At 35.4% G+C, this 20,045-nt stretch overlaps 2 protein-coding genes across 5 annotated transcripts; both read right to left on the bottom strand.

Annotated features, from left to right (window-relative positions):
- Nucleotides 1–188: 188 nt before the first annotated feature.
- On the bottom strand, nt 189–2,472 carry LOC132043622 (pentatricopeptide repeat-containing protein At4g18840). The gene has a single exon (XM_059434102.1). The coding sequence runs from the start codon at nt 2,287–2,289 to the stop codon at nt 676–678; it is 1,614 nt and encodes a 537-aa protein (XP_059290085.1). The 5' UTR covers nt 2,290–2,472; the 3' UTR covers nt 189–675.
- Nucleotides 2,473–2,832: 360 nt separating this feature from the next.
- On the bottom strand, nt 2,833–10,924 carry LOC132043643 (heat stress transcription factor A-4c-like). Of its 4 annotated transcripts, none has more exons than XM_059434131.1 (3): nt 9,207–10,924; nt 8,085–9,103; nt 2,833–5,653 (listed from the first exon to the last, which is right to left on the bottom strand). In XM_059434131.1, the coding sequence occupies exons 1-2, from the start codon at nt 9,420–9,422 to the stop codon at nt 8,093–8,095; spliced, it is 1,227 nt and encodes a 408-aa protein (XP_059290114.1). In that variant the 5' UTR covers nt 9,423–10,924; the 3' UTR covers nt 2,833–5,653; nt 8,085–8,092. The 4 variants fall into 4 exon arrangements, with proteins under 4 accessions (XP_059290114.1, XP_059290100.1, XP_059290106.1 ...); XM_059434117.1 differs by lacking the exon at nt 2,833–5,653 and having other exon boundaries at nt 7,920–9,103; nt 9,207–10,252; nt 10,462–10,923; XM_059434123.1 differs by lacking the exon at nt 2,833–5,653 and having other exon boundaries at nt 7,920–9,103; nt 9,207–10,241; nt 10,462–10,923.
- Nucleotides 10,925–20,045: the final 9,121 nt, after the last annotated feature.

Genomic DNA, 20,045 nt, shown 5'->3' with positions numbered 1-20,045 from the left:
ATATATTTTCCAGGGCAATGAACAAAGTAATTCATGTTCAACAAGATGTATTAGCTCTCTTGAGTTTAATTGCGACTACAATCTGGCAGCCAGAACTTCCATCTGCAGATGGATACCAATGCATTAACTAATGGATAAGAAACTTACAAAAAAAAAAAAAAAGTACCTGAATGATAAGAATTGCAGTGTAAATTATAAGCAGGAAAATTCTTGCAAAGGAATAATAAATTTAGTTCCGAGATTACAACACAGATTTTATTGCTGCTTCTAGGCTCTAGCACAAGTTTAGGATAGGTGCTTGTTATAGTTTACAACAAACTGTTTGCTTCTCTTATCAAGAGAGCTATTTCTATCAACATGAGCAACAGTTTTGGTCTGCATAAAGAAGACAAACTCCACCCATTTCAACAGTTTGCATCATATATGATTCCTAAGGTCTTGCTACAACTCAAGTCTACATACCATAATTTCCATCTGGCAGCCTGAAAAATACAAGAGTTTTAAGGGAATCGGTTGCAGGCTGTAGTAGAAGCAGGCCAGCAAAATAGTACCACAGTAATAACAAGCACTTGTGACAAATGGAAAATTCAGCTTCCTCTGAAGCCTAGATGCAGCGCATGTAGAGCCATTACTAATTTACATTGTTGGCCTTGTACAAGAAGTCTTTTATCCTTGTTACAGTATTATCCCTTCACCAGCCAAGAACTCGTGAACAACTCCATCTACTTCAATCATGCTACAACCAGGCTCTTTAGTTACCCCTTCACTCCTCATCTTTCTCCGCACTTCCCTAACATCATCCCATCTCCCCATAGATGCAAGGACATTTGCTAGTTGAACATAACCAGCACTGTCTCGAGGATCAAGCTCTAAAAGTTTGGTAGCGATGCGTTCTGCCAATTCAACATTATTGTGGCTTCTGGAAGCACTCAAGAGGGACTCCCAGATAGCGTGAGCTTCTTTCACCGGCAATTTGCTTAAGAGTTCTTCAGCCTCCTCTAATAATCCAAACCGCCCAAGCAGATCAACCGTACAACCATAATGCACGAGTGTAGGCTGAATTTTATACTCATTAATCATGAGATCAAACATCCTGCGACCCTCATTTAATAAGCCCCCTTGACTGCAAGTAGACAAAACGCTTACAAAAGTGACCTCATTGGGCTTGATACCATCAGCAAGAAGCTCATCGAAAGTCTTTAATGCATCATCCAAATACCCATGGTTGCTTAACCCTGCAATCATTGCATTCCAAGTACTAATATCTTTTATCAAAGTACCATTAAACACCTCCAAACCTTTCTCAATACATCCACATTTGCAATACATATCCACAAGAGCGGTAGCGAGAAAATCATGAACCTCAATCCCATTCCTCTCGATAAACGCATGAACCCACTTTCCCTGACTTAGAGATCCAACACCAGCACAAGCCGACAACACATTCACAAGCGTACAATCATCAGGCTTCACCTTAGCTCTCAACATATCCTCAAAAAGAGACAAAACTTCCTCAAATTTATCAGCCTTAGTATACCCAGTAATCATAACATTCCAAGAAACAACATCTTTCACCAACATCTCATCAAACACCTTCCTTGCTTCATCCACCAACCCAACATTCACATACCCAGAAACCATAAAGTTCCAAGACTCCACATTTCTCACAGGCATTTCATCAAACAACTCTCGTGCCAACTCAAACAACCCCTTTTCTACATACACACTCAGCAACGCGTTCCACGCGATAACATCATCTTCAACCAAACAATCAATCATACCACGCGAAACACCAAAACACCCACATTTCGCATACATATGAATCAATGTATTATACACATACACATCTTCCTCAAGTCCAACTTTTTTCACCAACCCATGAACTTGTTCACCTTGTTTAACATTTCCCATAGTAGCACAAGCTTTTACAATGAATGTAAAAGTGTACTTATCTGGGAAAACTTTATTTACAGAGTTTAGCATTTTTAGAAATATAATAAGTGCTAGTTGTGGAAAGGGGCTATTGGAGTAAGCACGAATGATAGTGTTGTAAATATATGAATTGGGTTCTTCAATGTGAGTGAAAACTGAGAGTGCATATGAAAGGTTATCAGGTGAAGAAATGGGAAGATTAGTGGCTTTAGTTAAAAGGCGGCTAGCAGTAAAAGAGTTACGGAAATGGCCAGTTTTGAGCATGAAAGCGTGAGCTTGGTGGAGTTGGGAGATGGAAGTGGCTATTTCTATAAAGGAGAGGATTGAAGGTGGTGGGGAAGTTGATGCCATTGACATTGTATTTTGGTACTAATTGTTAGGAGCAGTATGTGTTTGATGGAGCGTACACATTTTGCCTGTCATATTTTCTGATTTTTAGACTTTTATATATCTGACGCTAGTTTTATTCTCCATAATCCTAATACAGTAATATTTTTGTGCTTTTGCGATTGTATTCATACAATTGGAGGCCATTTGAATTGGCTTATTTTAAGTGCTTTGTAAGCCAAAATAGCTTTTAAGCCATTTTATAGTGTTTGGATAAAGTAAAAATGTGTTTTTAAGTATTAATTTTTAAGTTAAAATAACTAAACTAAGCCAAAAGCTACAATTCCTAACTTATAGCTTATGCTTAAAATAAGCCCATCCAAACAGGCTCTTGGTCTAGTAAACTTCGACAAATAGTTGGTACTAATAATTTAGATAGCATCTAATAGCTCAAATAGAAAACTCACAAAAAATTGGATCAGGGGTGCTTGGAAATGATCACTGGGCCAGACAAATTTGGCTTGAGAGACCGACTATATTGGTGAAATTAGAAGAATTCGCGAATTGTTCAACTTTTTATTTTTTTAATATTTTTTTTGGTGATGGGTGTTTGGTTGGGGTGACGACGATGAAATTACAAGGATTCGTGATTGAATCCTGCTTTTCCAAAATCCCAACAATCTCTGAATTTTCTAAATTTGCTTTCTGGCCTGATAAAATTTTGACCAAGATTGAATTGCACAACTTCAGAGATGTAGCTTCTAACAGGAAGAAAAGACAGTGATCTTAAACAAAGACCAGTCTCTAGAAGGAGCCCCACATTTGAAAATAGCAGCCCCCGCTACTTGGTCTTATAACCTATGCTATTTGGTGCACAAAAGTGTTCCACTATGAAAAAAGTAACAAGTTAACTGATAAATATACGAGGCTGCCTTTAGCACCACAGGAATCCCAGGTACTTTCAATTTTAGAGCATAAGAAACTTGGTGCAGCTAACTAATGCATAAACCTATTGAGAGACCTTCTCATTGATCAAGGTGGATTTTGCAATGGGTTCCAGACAAAAATGAACAATCTACATAGCTAAGGAAGCAAGAGCTAGCGATACATCACACATCTAGATCAGGCACTAAAATTTCAAGTAAATGAGGACGAACCTGACAAAAAAATGACATACATAAAGATAATCAATCACCATTGTTTTTTTTTTTTCTTTTAAAAAAAGATTGTGAGAAATCAACATCTCACTAATAAGTTTCAGATTACAATACCATAGCATCAAAGGTAGAATTTCTAATGAATATTACAGAACACTGCAATTTCGGGGACAATTAAGAGGCCTCTTGACAGAAGTGTTAACTATGCAATCTAGTTGGAAAAAAACAAAGATGACTTTCAGCTACATAGCAAAAAGAAACCTCTGCAAATCCCTTTTACTCTATTACTCGTCGATGCCTTCAGACAAAGAACCACCACTTTAGGATGCCAGGGTCAAAGAAAAGGAGCAGCAGCAACAGATTTAACATTTCTTAAAATGAAAAGAAAAAGGGGTTTGGCATTATAGCCTGCTACACACCAACATAACATAGAGGTATCCTTTTGCCTTGGGGCTTGGCCACATTTCAGGAAAGGAAGTCCAGCTTTAAAGATCGTCCAGAGCATGGTAGTCTCCCACATTTCCATGATTAAAATTTAGCAAGTAGAAATCATAAAACATTTTCAGATTTAGAAGAAAAGAAACTACCATCTACTTGTCAAAAAAAAATTGTACCATCTAAAAACACTATTACATTCTCAACTCTACATTTAACTCATCACACTGTTATTGGAGCAAAGTCTCTATGCAGATCCAACAGATTTGGTATCTCCTCAAGCTAAACCGAGATTAAGAGGACTAAGAGGCAATCATACATATCTGTCTTAGACCTAGAAATCACGGTTAAGCAATTTACATCAACCATAACAACAATCCGAGGTAAATGAAGCTCGTATTGAAGCCTTTGCCTCTGAGTCATAGCTCATATTAGCTTCATCAGGAAAAGCTGAATCCAAGCCTCTATATACCTTTCCACAACTTTAGATAAGCCACTAGCACCCTTTCCCCATAAAGTTTTATGCAGCACGTTAGCCACAAAGCACTTCTTAGCATCGCGATTTGCAATCTTGACAGCTGTTTTATCCTCCAGTGTTCCACTACACCTACGAATCACATACACAAGCCCATTCTACAAATATCTTCGATCACACCGACCAGGATTGGAACTCGTTATTTTATAGGCTAGTTTAGGTCTAAAAAGTTTCTAACTTGTCAAATGTGCAGACATCGTAACAAACACATACAAGTGAGAAGCTGTAGCTGGCCACGGTGGTCGATAAGGCTCACTCTGACAGAATATTTCCGCCAGATGCAATGCATATTTACAGAGGCTTCTACTAGTTCAAAAAGTAATGCAGTGAAGAAGTTTATCAGTTTCTTCCTCCCAGGAGATAATTTGAGCTATTGAATAGATTTGCAGCAAAATCACCCTCTTTGGTTCTTGAAAAGAGGTGTAGAGCAAAGACCCAGCAATGATCTACAAGTCAGAGTTGTAATGTTGCATTCAGGGAGGAAATTTGCCTAACCTATTACTAAGGCATTTCATGAATAAATGCAAAGTGGAACACCAGGTATATTAATCTGAAACAGAGGATTCTCAGGTTGAAGAAATGGAACTGGTACACATTGCAAATTTTACAAGCTAAAGCATGACAGGGTGTAGAGACCTAATAATTACATTAGAGATCTATCTATCCAGACTAGATATAAGCGTAGAGATCTGACTTCAAGATTTCTGTTATTCACTCCTAACCTTCTAGTCTACGACTCTAATAACGACAGTTAGTCACTATTGAAACTTCTGCGGACAAGAAAGAAGCTTTTAAGTTGGTAGATGTTGGATGCAACTAGTTTTGCCCCTTTGACAACTTCCCTGATAGAGAAATGGGGTGCTTTTAAGATGTAACAATCAGCGGATAAAAGACTCTAAGAGTGTAAAAGGAAACGGATAAACCACACGAAAATGAAAAAGAAGAAACCACATTCTTGCTTTCACTTGGTTTCATGAAAAATTTGTAAGCAAATTATGGATGAAATGACTTCATCCCAGCCAAGAATACCTGAGTCCGAGAGGAAACAATTCTATGTTATTCTGTTTAGTTGGAGCAAATATTCCCCTGTAAATGATGTGATTTCCCTTGTAGATTTCATTAGCTCCCTCTCAATTGCTTAACAGCTTTGAGTTTTTGCTATAGGTTTTAACTCCCAGATCTCATTTGTTTTTTTGCAATTCTGGAGTTATCATCTATTTTCTTTGTAACTCTCTTGCATCTTCTTCATGCCTTTTCAATACAACCTCTTCATCAAAAAAAAAAAAAAAAACAATTCTATGTTATTTTGCCTGTTACCTCTTCTTATTCCAAAACAAGAAAATAGCTGAACACCAAGCCAAATAGGTAGGCTCTCTTAAACTTTCTTCCAGAATCTGAAATGAAACAAGAAACTGAAAAGATTTGAATTCCTTATGAATTATGCAAACCTCATCTTTCTCCCATGATGAATATTGACATTCAAACAACATAATGCTAATTCAGGTTTTGTATCTGATATTCTGTCTTTAAATGGGAGTAACAACTTTCAAAGCTCTCCCCAGTGATGACATTTACTTGAGCTGCTTTTAGTAGTTTATGGTCAACCTCAGCCGTTGAACTACTAAACAAAAGGTAAAAGGAACAGCTTCCAACAGAAAATAAAGGCTAATAAGAGATAATAGTGCATTTGCTAAATAAAGAGTCATGTCCACTCGCCAGTACAGTGGATATCTGAAGTCTGTTTTAATCAAAGTTCAAAGCAAAACCACAAATAAAGAACACTAACACATACAGGAAAGAAAACGCTAACCAGACTTCACAATTTTACCACAAACCATCTTACTGGTGCTATGTATCTGATATCCACCCCTTAGACTGAATTTATAATTTTTAAAAATTTCCTTCTTCTAGATATTCATATTTCTTTCTGCTTGCCTTTTGCACGAAGGAGCTACAATAGAAAATTTCTGTGTTTAAGTTTGGAGAGAGAACTGATGAGGAAAATGAAGATATTGATGTGTATTATTTATATCTCAATCGGTTAGAAATAAAATAAACAAAATCTCATTTTAGAGATGAAATTTTATCTAGTCTTTTATTTTCCAGTACAGGTAGAGTTCTATTACTTTCAAAGTGTTCTAATTTGTTCAGTACTTTGTATCACATAAATAGGACCTTCGTGTATTTTTGTTTAACAGACTTGAATAATATTTGACGTATTGATTGGTTGTACTCCCTACCAACTGAAAGAGTCAATACAATTCAGAAGGTGTCAAAAGGATTCACGTCTTACAACAGAAAGCCAAAAACTGTAACCAATTGTGTCTTATACAATGAAATGCAACTGCTTCTCCTTCAAAACAACTGGAGTTCATTTCCTTCCATATACTCCCAAACCGGCACTGATGTATGGCGTTCCATGTTGCCTTAAGACGCTTCTTTATCTTCTGATATCTCCAATTTTTAATTATGTCTTACAGATTGCTTGGCATCACCCAATTATATATAAAAAATTATTGGTAAACAAGCCCCAGGTTTCCAGGATATAGAACAATGCATATTTAAATGCTCTGAACCTTCCACTGTCTCTTCACACAGGAAACATCTGCTGCTACACATACTGTTTTTCTGTCTTAATATCCTCTTCACTCTCTCTTCACCCTTTTCTCATTTCTTCCCCTTCCCTTTCCCTCTTTTCCTCTCTGGTACTACATCAAAAGCAAATATGTTCTATTTGTCTTCTAAAGTTTTGTGTTCACTGCTAGGGGTAGTAGGAAAATTCTAATAAGATGATGAGCAAGACAAATTGTACTTTGTCTTTCCTTCACCATATTGCTTCTTCAATTTCGCTTTGCTCTTGTTGTGCTTCAGACACAACAGAATTTCTATAATCTGAAGTGACCCTCTTACAACAATACGTACGCATAGAAAAGTGCAGGGGGTAAATTAAAGGGAAGAAAGAGGAGTATGTATTTGACTGTTTTCTACACAATTGTGCTCCACTGTTCAAAACCAAATTGTAATCTAACCTAGTTTATGTATCTAAAAGAGCATTTGTTGTCTTTTCCAAACAGCAGCATATGTTCCTGTTTCCAGGAGAAACTGCTAGAAGTTCAACCATAATTGTATAACCAAGTGCCTTTGAGGATAGAAACAAAACTCTTGAACATCTCTACACATAATTACAACTTAAAGAGTATACTATTATCATGAAAATGGCAAACCAGAAGCCTGGATTTCAGTAATATTGTGATTTATAGTGCATATGCATTCCATGACATAGGACAATTGGAGAATAAGTTGTGTAGATTGAATAATTTCAGAGTAGCTTAAAAGAAAGCAAAATTTAGGTATAAGAAAGACTGCATCTTACAAGATAACCAACTAAAATCAATTAAGCGCAGAAGACTGCAAACATGTGGAGATTTTAAATCAAATAATACAAAGAGAAATTATTGTATACAAACGGAAGTACAACGAGCAAGGTTAATAAGAGAAAAAACAACAAAAAACAGGGAATTCATGCAATTGAATTTTCAGAACCTCGAAATTTCCCTCATATCATGCAATGCACACTGAGAACAAAATCAATTTATACATCAACACGTATATCTACCCCCCTGATAAAAACTACTAGTACACTAGATATACAACAAGCCAGAAGGGCAACACCACGAATAAAGCATTTATTATATAACCTACCAAATTAAGTTTTCTCTGCTGGAGTAAGATGTCCCAACTGTTCTGCCAGGCTATTTACACTCTTCACGTTCCACCAATATTTTCCACTGTCCACTGGTTTGTTTTCATTCTTTTTGCTACCAATGTCTTTCCTTTCCGATTGTACTTCAGATGCATCAACTGAACCAGGATTCTCAGTTAAGAACTGCTCCCAAAATACATCATTAACCCCTGTTGGGACATGAGTAGCTGTCCCTGCTACTGCTTCTTGATCTTCTGATCCCGCAACCTCAAGAGTAATGTTTGCATTAGGCTCCGAATTCATGTCAATTCCAGAAGCCTTAGGCCCAATATCAAGATTTAGTTGTGTGTAAGATATAGCAGGACTATCTGCACAACTTGTAGATTCATCCAACTCCAGTGAACAATTCTGTTGTGTCCCAGCTTGATCAACATCTTGTAGCACATCCTCCCAAAATGTCAAAGAAGATTCCAACTGATCTAATAGTTCTGCGTTCATTGTCAGAAGAGAGGACGGGTTCATATTCTCTAAAGCCAAAGCCCTAGATGAAATCCCTCGCGTATCTTCCAGGTCACTGTCATTATAGAAGCAGCTGTTTCCTGGCAACCTTCTTTTTCTGTCATTCACTTGAACTTGTGGCATGTGACTCAAATCCGGTACTGGTTTATCTAAGGTTCGAGCTAAAGCAGAGAGCATGGTCTTGTGACGATGTTCCACGTGTTGAATATGTTCAGTCAAAACCTGCATTTGCAATTCAAGTCCTTGGTGATCCTGCTTATGTCTTTGTAGGTCAAAGTGAAGTGATTCATTCTCATGCTTCAGCTTTTGAATATCTTCTTTGTACCCTTGTCTTTCTGATTCAGTTAATGGTGACGACAGGCCATGAAGATTCTGTGCAGAATGACTGTGAACAGGTTTACGTCTATGGATATTCTTCAAAAGGTGCGGCTGACCTCTAACAAAATTATCTTCATTTGCAAATTCCCATTTTTCGGGGTCAATTTTCCTGAATCCCTGGTGCACAAAAGAAACCAAAGGCATGTGAATACTAACATAAGATGAAAATGACAGAAACAAAATATCACTTCAAAAGTGCGAGGGGAACTAACTCACTTACATAAGTATTTAGCTGTCTGATAAAGCTCGAAAAGTTATTGTGCTTAAAGTATCTAGGCAACAAATCCCTTGCAAAATCCGGAGGATTCCACACAATGAAGCTTTTATTACTCGAACTCCAGGAGACAATGGCATCACAGGAGGGGTCTTCCACCATTTCATATGTCTTTGTAAGAAAAGGAGGCAGTGCATTCGTGCTGCACGTAGCTTCATCCATGATAGGTTTAAACGAAAATCACAACCCCTAAACTAAAATGATGAAAAAGAGCATCTACTGAGAACAAAACTTCTTATTATCACACTCCAGAACACACAAACAACTAGTAAGGCTCGTTAGGAGCTCGATCTCCTTGCAATAAAATCAAATTGTAGCAACTCTCACCTGATTACACAAACAACAACAACAACAACAACCACCCAGACAAGTGGGGTCTGGGGAGGGTAGAGTGTACGCAGGCCTTACACAAACGTGAGAGGCTGTTTCGGATAGACCCACTCAAAGAAAGGTGAAAAAGAAACCTGATTACACAAACATCTCGCAATTTCAGATCTCCATCAATTTACAAGCACATGCTTGTTTCCAGAACCCCCACACTCCAGACTACCTGCTCAATTGTGAAAGGAGATTCTTATCTTATATATCTGACAAGATTCAAGTTTGCCAAGATATTCAACATTCCAGAAGATCTTCCTCCCTATAGTCAACTAAAAGAAACTTCGAAGAACAATTAATAAAAGTAGAAAAAAAAATAAAAAAACTTCTCACACATTCCAGAAACTATTAGCCCCAAACTAATAATACCCGAAACTCCTTATGTCAACCGCAATCTTGACAAGTCAACTTCACAATTTCAAGAAATTCTACACCTTTTGACACCCTGTAACCAAACAAAGCCAACAGCTTTGCAATCATTTCCAGAAACCCAAAATTTTCCAAAGCTCAAAAAATGGAAAAATAGCATTATCTTCCAAAAATAAGCCCTTTTTCCAAATATTATGTTTGTACCCCAAAAGCACAATCAAGGTCAATTTTTTCCTGCGTTCACACTAAACAACAGTCAAAATTAGACAGTAAAAAACAAAGAAAAGTCAAAAAACCCAACAGATAAATTCAAAACCCATTACATCAAAGTCGTTATAAAAAAGTCATGGGTGTCACAAATTCCACGCAAAAGCAACATAGACCCAACAAGAATTATAAAAAATAATCACATAAACAAAACAAAATCTTGCTTATAAAGTGTTTGATGTTTTACCTGAGAGAGGAAAAAACTCGTTTAAAACAATTTGATGCCCAGAAAAAAAGTAGTAGAAGAAAATTGTTTAGGCTGCTTTGTCTTCTTCTTCTTCTAATAATGATGAAATAGCTGGTTGGTTCGTTTGTACCTTGAGGATTTGGTTATGTTTATTGGGATCTGTGAGGAATTTACAGGTAAATTGAAATTTGTGCAATTTTTCTAGGGTTTAGTGAAACATTAATGATCACGCAATAAATGCTCAAACCCCTAATTTACTCAAGCTTCACTAGACTTAATTTTTAACAATATTTTATGATGAACAAATAATTCGAAAAAATATAATCAACATTTGTTTTAGCAGAAAGAAGAATAATTGGGTAGAGATTAAAAATTTATAATTATTGTGGTAAAAATTATTGTAAATTATTTTGGTTCTTGTTTGATCGAGCGGCGTCGTTGGAATGTCGTGAATGGCTGGATGTTGGATTCGTTTCTTTGTTATACTCCTGTCTCCTTTTACTTAGCAAAAAAAAAAAAAACTCTATTAATGATATTTTATATATATATAATAATTTAATTTTAAACTTTTTGTTTCTTTGAAATTCATAAAATGTTACTCCATCTGTTTCAATTTGTTTGAACATATTTTCTTTTTAGTCCGTGTCAAAATGAATGACCTCTTTCCTAATTTGAAAATAAATTCACTTTATGAATGATTCTGACACCTACACAAATTTTGAGGAGCCTTATTTTTGAACCACAAGTTTTAAAAGTCTTTCCGCTTTCTTAAATGTCGTGCCCAATCAAATATGTTGTATAAATTGAAACGGAGGGAGTACTATAATAATTTTGTTACTACTTCCTTCATCTCAATTTATATGATGTAGTTTGACTAGACACTTCCTTTAAGAAATAAAAAAAATTATTTTTGAATCTTATGATTTAAAATAAGTTAAATATATGATTATAGATCATCTCGTTAAGTATAAAAGATAAAATATTAAATTAAATTATTATTTAATAAAAAATGTGTTATTTTTTTGTGACTGACTAAAAAAATGTGTATTATATAAATTGAAATAGACCGAGTATAAAATTTGTGTTCTTATCTTGGGGACGAAGATAATGAAACACATTATTTAGTGACGCCATTGCTTAGGTGAGCTAACTAGAATTTCTTGGGGCCGACGAAACCGTGTGGGCATTATTTCAAAGCCCCTAATGATCACGCGGATTTATTCTTTTAAAATTAGAAAACTTGCATTAGGCAAAGTCTCGTGTGAGAATTTCAGATTGAGAAGATTGATAACGAAGCGAGTCTACTTCATATTTTCTACGTGAGAAATCATTCATTGAAATAATTTTAGATTGAGAAGATTGTTAACGAAGCGAATCTACTTTATGTTTTCTACGTGAGAAATCATTTATTGAACCAACTCAATCACTCTTGCAGGTGCAGAGGCTTTTTTGTCCCCTAAATTACAAATAACTTTCTATAACAAGTACCAACCTATTAGAAATTAAAAATTAATAAGTCATTAATGTAAATATTAAATTATGCTGATAATATAAGAAAGAATTACAGTATATAATCCACGTCTCTTTCTCGATAAGTATGTTTGCAAAATGAAATTAAGGAATTGTAATCCTCTTTCTTGTAATTGTAATATGCAATGCGAAGATGAGAAGGTAAATATAAATTTCAAGTGAAGTCTTAAAAGCTAAAGCCTAAAGGGTTGATGGTAATTTTCAACATGATATCTAAATAAGTATGTATCATTTGGAATTTTGGATAGATTAAAAATATGAAAAAATCCTATTCATAATAAAATTAGACAAGTGAAGTATATATATGATGAGTTTAAGTTATCAAGCAGCAATTTTAAATATGACTCGAACAAAGGAAGTATAGGATAAGTGAAGTTAGCAGTTATTGAATTAAATAAGCAAATTATTTTCTACGGAGGAATTTCTTTTTGCCTATGCCCTATATTTTTTTTTTCTAAATATTCCATGGTTTAGTTATAAATCATCAAGATAAAGATATATAAATAGTCATGATCAAACACAAAAGTGTGCACATGCAAAATGGCTTCTAGATGTTTACCATTTTCTTTTTCCAATTAACTTGTTGAGACTCCAGTTTCTTTATAGAGAATTTTTTTTGTTGTTTATTTAATTTCTGAAAAGCTAAACATGATTTTATTGATTAGGAGACCCTTGAATTTTGCAAATTTTGTGGTATTTTAACGTTTTGGGACTCAAGGACTGCCCTTTTGGCAGTGAATATTTCAGGAAAATTTCCAATTTTTAACACTTCATATTCGTCTTATTGAATGGGGAAAAAAAAAGAAAAGGAAAAGCTTATTTGAAAAAGCTCTGGAGCCAATCATTTCACAAGCAATCAGTCACTAAAGTATTTGCGGCATATTTCTGAATTTATAAATAGATTTTGATTATTTTATGTGAATTCTTGTGATTTATGTATAAATCTATCTAAAATTAAAAGTGAAACCCAGAAATGTAGAATCAAGAAATAAGATACCCTTTTGGTGAATGACAAAATCTAGAAGCTTGGATGCAAAAGTTAGTCAAGACACCGTTTTACCATATTTTTGGTTCGATAAAAGAGCAATTATTAGTTGATATCATTTTACCATAGTTTTGTTTCGAGAAAAAGAGCAATTGCCGAGCACATTATCTATCAGAGGAAGACAATTAAGGTGGGTGAAGATTAAATTAAAACGTATTTAAGTCATGCACTTTTGCCATATGAAATTTTTTACACTATCCAAGCAATTTAATTATATTAAGTTACTTGTCATTTTCTAGATTACCAATAATTATTATAAAGAGTCAAATATTTTACTTTTTCAATGACTTAATTGTGTAAATATATTAATTTTGCTCTAGCAGGGAGTAGAATTGGAGCTTCATCAATTAATTGTGAAAACTTCATAGTGACATCCATGTTAATTTTCATGGGAAAAAACGACATCTTAAAAACTTTAGTGACATACATGCTTATCAAGAATTTTAAGCCAACATCGAGCTGATTATCATCTATATTAAAATAAATTACGAGGGCAGAAGACATCTAAAGGGATTGTTTTATGTTAAGCTTCTTGTTAAAATCGAGATAGGGACGAAAATTTAGAGACACAAGGATAATGGAAAAATTCTTTCTACCTTTCGCTCATCACAAGGATCTCCTTATATACAAGTAAGTTTCTCCTTGTCCTATTCTAATTAGGTAACCCTATTCTAAGGCCCCGTTTGGATATAGTTTGAAACCATGGTTTGAAACCTGGTTTCAAATCATGGTTTCAAACCATGTTTGGACATACAATCTGAATATTTTAAGTTGTATTTTCTCTTATAGACATAAAACCCCCACAAATTGTGAAAACTATCAAAACATTCTCAATTCTTATACAATCTTACTAAATGAGCAAATCATAGTTTATAACAAAATTAGTACACTACTAGAAGACTTTTCTAAAAAAATTGCAACATCAATTAATCAAATTTACTTCAATAAAATCGAAAATTTAACATGAATAGTAATGTAACTACTAATTAATATAATCTTCCCACATAAATTAAAGATTGGTAGACATAAATAAAGGTTGGTGGAAGTTAATGAGATTGGTAAATGATTGATGGGGGTAATTGTTAAAAATATTTACCAACTTATGTTTTTTTTTTTTTTACAAAATATTAATTTATAGGTTAAATTTTGTATTTAAAAAAGTTGAAACCATGCTTTTTTGGATGATTTGGGTTCAAACCATGGTTTCAAATCAGGTTTCAAACCACGACTGAAAATTGATGATCAAACGCTTGTTTGAAACCATGGTTTCAATTTTGATGGCCAAACGCCTACTAAAAGAATTAAAAATCTAATTTTACCATAATTATAAATTTACCATAAATAACTATTACTATTATACTAGGATAGAGTTCCTACAGACTTAGGATCAGTGTTTTAAAAGGCGAAGGCGTAAGGCGGGGCGTTTTACGTCTGCTTCAGTGAGGCGTAAGCCCCGAGGCACGGGGCGTAAGCCCATGGGATTTTAATTTTTAGTATTTTATAAAATGATATAATTATAATAAATAGGTGAATTAGCGTAAAAAAATGAAGAAAACTATAAATAAGTGATATATATATATATATATATATATATATATATATATATATATATATATATAAAGTTCACGTGACGATGGGGCCCAAAGAGTTTTAAAGCAGTTAATCGAACTCAAGAGATATATATATGCTCCACCCCAAAAAAAGAACTAATTAGAACAATATATTTTACGTCTATATATATATATATATATGCTCTACCCCCACAAAAAAAACTAATTAGAACAATCTCATTATACGTTTACTTACAAGCATGGTGATTTCGCTCGTTACTTTTTTGAGATAGTAGAAGACAAGATAAATAGTTGGAAAAGAACATATATTAGGCATTCTAGCAATAGAAAAAGGTCTTGACTTTTAAATTTAATGTTTCAGTTCCTTTTTAAAACATTTGAGTAATTACATTTTGACTTTTGAGAATTTGGGCATTATACTAAGGACTTATTTAACAAATTTCGTTTTAGTTTGAAAAAAATTTCTGGGCTTACGCCCCAACAAAAAAAAACTCGCCCCAAACGCCCGGGCGTACGCCCCAAACGCCCAGGCGTACGCCCCGAATTGCTGGGCGTACGCCTTTCGATACTTTCGCCCCCACCATAGCCTCGGGGCAATTTAGGTACGCCTCGCATCGGGGCTCGCCCCGAAAACGCCTTTTAAAACACTGCTTAGGATTTACCGACGCACCGACGTGATCAGACAAACTGGTCCAATCACATTCAGTCCCAATACCCCTTTCAAGTTGGAGCATGAGGATCTCGAATGCCCAACTTGCCAAGTAAATACTGATGCTGCAATTTTCCCAAAGCCTTTGTAAACACATTGCTCAATTTCTCACTGGTAGACACATGACTGGGAAGTATGATTCCAGAATGCAGCGCGTCCCGAACATAGTGACAGTCGACTTTAATGTGTTTAGTTCGTTCATGAACCATTGAACTTCGTGCAAAATACAATGTTGTTTGACTATTACAGTACATTTTCACCGGAGATTTATGTTCAACGCTTAAACTATGCAAAATTTCCTTTACCCTATTTGACTCGCAGACTGTTATTGCCATTCATTGATATTCCACCTTCACTGGAGAGTGAGAGACAATGTGCTGCTTCTTGATTTTCATGATGTGGGTGAATTTACGATGGAGATAAACCAACTTGTAAGTGATTTTCGAGTCAACAGACATCTAGCACAGTCTAAATCACACCATCCGTACAATCGGAGATCACAATCTGTTCTCATCACAATGCCTTGTCCTGAGTTCTTCCTCAAGTAGCGCACTACCCGGAGAGTTGCGTTCCAACGTGCTTCCTTTGGTTGCTGCATGAATTGGAACAGAACATGCCCGCAATACGACAACTGGAGTCTCGTAAAATTAAGGTATATTAGTCTACCGATCAGATGTCGGTATGGTTCCGGATCGCCCAATAAGGCTCCTTTGGCCAGCGCCAAACCCTGATTCTATTCCATAGGAGTATTGATTGGTTTAGCTCCAAGTTAACTAGACTCAGAGATTACATCCAAGGCATATTTTTGTTGATAGAGAAATAACCCAGTTGGTCTACATGCAACTTCAACTCCCAGAAAGTACTTCAGAGGGCCCAAATCCTTCGTATGAAAACATGCATGTAGGTTGTCTTTGAATCGTTCAATGACATAATGAGTGTTTCTGGAGATAATCAAGTCATCTGCATAGACTAAGACGTTAAGTTCATACTTCTCGGTGCATCGTGAACATAGAGTAGTCTAAGTACGACTGTTTGAACCCATATTTCATCAAAGCACTTGACAATTTCATAAACCAGCACCGTGAGGCTTGTCTCAAACCATGCAAAAAAATTTAGAGTCGACATACTTGGTCTGAACCAGGTACATGAAATCCTGGTGGCAATTTCATATAAACTTCCTCCATAAGGTCACGGTGCAAGAAGGCATTATGAACATCTATATGATGTAACTCCCAATTACAAGCACCCCCAACTGCCAGGAGGTTCCAAACGGCTACTACCTTAGCAACCGGAGCAAACATTTCATTGTAATAAATTCCTTCCTCCAGTTTATTTTCGAAAATAACCAACCCGTCTTTATATTGCTTGATTGTGCCATCGGAGTTGCACCTGATCTTGTACATCCATCGACATCTGAGTGCTTTCTTATCCGGTAGCAATGTTTCTAATGTCCACGTTCCATTATCCTCCAATGCTTGGATCTCTTGCTGTATAGCCTTTCTCCGATGTTCATTTCTCATGACTTTCGAGAAGGTTTTTGGCTCGGTTCCTGTGGTGATTGCTGCCAAGAAGCTTTGGTGTTGCAAGAAAAAATTAGCACAAGATATATAATGAGCTAAAGTATAAGTAGCACCTGAGGGTTGCTGAGGATCGGGCAGTCACATTGATAGACTTTCTTTTTGGAATGTTTCAGTGACGTAGCCATGCAACCGAATCGATTCATGCTTCTGAGATAACCAGACCCAATTGTTCCTCCTATCGTTGGCCCGGATATCTTCCGTCCATGCTTCTTCCATATTATCTCTATCTGAACCAGCATGTGTTCAGTCTAATTCTGGCTCTTCCTTAGGTATGTTATCTGGTGTCAGTACTTCGTCCATCTGGATTTCTTCCGCTCCCTCCTTATCTCTGGTTTTCTTAGAAGTCGTGTTGGGTTTCTTTCTTTCTCCTTTTCGTTCGGGTTCACTTCTATGTTGTCGATTAAGTTACATGATCCTACAGTAAAGAGGACTCTGTCTCGGAGAAGTCCACATCTCTTGAGACTAAATATTCTTCGTTTTCTAAGTCTTACAATCTCCAACCCTTTTGTCCGTGGGGGTATCCCAAAAAGAGACACCTACGATTCCGACTCTTAATCTTATCCCCCGTTCTTCCTTTTGTCGGTGAATAGCATACTGACCCTAGCACCCTTAAGTGGTCATAATGGGGTGCATCCCCATACAAAACTTCATAGGGGGTTTTCCCATTCAAAACCGAATATCATGTTCTATTGATCAAATACCCCGCAAGCAAAACACATTCTTCCCAGAATCTGATTGGAAGATGACCCTGAAATCTCAATTCTCGCGCCACATTAAGAATGCGAATGTGTTTTCTTTCGACTCTTCCACTCTCCTATAGTGTCCTTGTGCAAGATGTTTGGAAAATAATTCTATGTTCGAAGAAGTAAGTCTTCATATATGTGAACTTAGTTCTATTATCACTTTTAACAATTTTCACCTTCTTACCAACCTGCCTACCTACCAAGGCGAAGAAATTTTTCAAGGTTTTGGACACTTCATTTCTTATCAATTAAAAGAAAAATCCACACGGCTCGCGAACGATCATCTACAAAAGTAAAAAACACGAAGCACCACAAGAAGAAGGGGATCTATATGGTCCACATAAATCACAATGGATCGTATCAAAAATATCCGAAGCTATATTATCACTTAAAGGAAAAACACTTCGTGTTTGCTTTGCCCTTTGGCATACATCATATTATTTATCTAATCTAGTTCTTTTAGGCCTAATGTCGTAATAGATTTCGTTACTTGTGCTGAAGGATGACCTAACAGTTTGTGCCTAAGATCAAACCAATCAATTGCCTCCGCCTTCATAGCTTGTATCCACGGCGCATTCCGGAAATAACAAATCCCGGTTGCTTTTCCAGCATTTTCACTTCGTCTAATGACAACATTGCAGAAAATCCGTTGAACACATGACGATAAGAATAAATAATGCGCAATGAATGATTAGAGTTATTGGAAGTTGAAGGCAAAAATGATTGATGCCAGAGATGTAAATCTCTTGAATCAAAGATAACAAGATCATCAGGAAACTCAAGCTGCACAATGTAAGTTTGACGATCATTTTGACCAGTAAAATGGCCAGTAAAAGGCTTTGATGAATGAAGCAATATGGCTGCAAAAAAAGGTAGAAACGAATTTGAGATCCTTTTTTTTTTTTGTGTGACTATCCCATTGAGTAAGATGTGCATATGCTTTTTGATGAAGATCAATTTAATATGTCATTTGCACTAATTACGTCCCTTTTTATGGATGTTTCAAATTTGGATCAATTACATTACCTATTAAACTTGTTACCGTGTAGACACTCCAAATTTCTTCCTTATTTGGGGGGCGGCTCAAAAAATTTGGTGGTCTAAAGCAAAACCTCGTTAAAAGGCTTTAAACTTTTTTAATTTTAAAAATACATGTCAAATATATATTAATTTTATTTAAACTTATTTTACAATTTTGAGATACGAAGTTGTTAATACTACAATATTTAATAGATTACTCCTTATAATTATTTTTCAAATAGTAATATAACGAACTCATTTAATCTTGAGACATTGTCTAATGAGCCCCTTTTTGAAATTTTATTGAAGTTCCACTCTCTCTTCTCTCCTTTTGAGTTTAATAATATAAGTCATAATTCTCTACACACACAAAAAAATAATAATTAAGAAACAATATACACCTATAGAGTAAAATGCAAAATCATAAAATTGTCAAAAATATGAGAAGAAAAGATATTACAAGATACAAATTTTATTATGAGAAAGGAATAAACAAGAAAATTGGTGTCAATATGTGAATTTCCATGGGTTATCATTAATGATATATTAAATAATTTTTATTTTATTTTATATATAAATAAGTATCTTGTATTTTCTTACCTTAAAATGTTCAACATTTTATGAAGAACAAATTAAGGCCTCGTAACATCCTATTAGAGATCTTACAAAATGCGGCCTCAAATAGCTGGGGGCTAAAGCCTTTGCTTTGGTAGCTTGGCCCTTCAGCCGGCCCTGCTTATATATGTACCGTATAATTGTGATTTGATCATTCATTTTTCTGCCAAATATCCATATTAGTCTGAGAATTATTCTACTGGTAGTCCATAATTAATAATTGACTGAATAGACATAGAAATAAGAACAATATTTTAATCAAATTACCACAACAAATGTGATCAGAGATTCTCATACAGTAATTTCAACAGAGAAATCTCTTTTAAAGTTGTCCACAACAAAAAGTGTCTAATAGGCACACATTTCGAATGGTAGAGTGTTGAATAGGGATAAGTCCGAGTAAAAGTGTCTAACTGAATTTTGTGGACAACTTTAAGGAGCCGTCATGACTTAAGCTTTTTAGTTTATAGATTGTTCAACGGGTAATATGATGGAAATAATACCATCAGGAGTGTATATAGATTCTAAGCAGAGTATAAGATGACATGTCAACGATTTTTACACTAAATTTCCTATTCAAATTCCAAAAGACTGTCTTGTTAGTTCACTTCCAAATTCCAAAAGAACGTCATCTGCTAATACTAGCTAGTACATACAAGAACTACTGATAAAGGCGGACATAACCGACAACAGCTAATCTATGCAAAGAGACAGCATTAGTTTCGTTGAACCGTACAAAATCCTGATTAACATCCTCAACATGACAAAAAC

The sequence above is a fragment of the Lycium ferocissimum genome, chromosome 2 (genome assembly GCF_029784015.1).
Source record: "Lycium ferocissimum isolate CSIRO_LF1 chromosome 2, AGI_CSIRO_Lferr_CH_V1, whole genome shotgun sequence".
Taxonomy (NCBI): Eukaryota; Viridiplantae; Streptophyta; class Magnoliopsida; order Solanales; family Solanaceae; genus Lycium; species Lycium ferocissimum.
This window is presented reverse-complemented; position numbering and strand designations above follow the sequence as displayed.

Coding starts and splice junctions, on each gene's coding strand:
- LOC132043622 (XM_059434102.1), bottom strand. CDS start 2,289: ATGTCAATGGCATCAACTTCCCCACCACCTTCAATCCTCTCCTTTATA.
- LOC132043643 (XM_059434131.1), bottom strand. CDS start 9,422: ATGGATGAAGCTACGTGCAGCACGAATGCACTGCCTCCTTTTCTTACA. Junction 9,104..9,206: donor TCAGACAGCTAAATACTTAT/GTAAGTGAGTTA, acceptor TTTGTGCACCAG/GGATTCAGGAAAATTGACCC.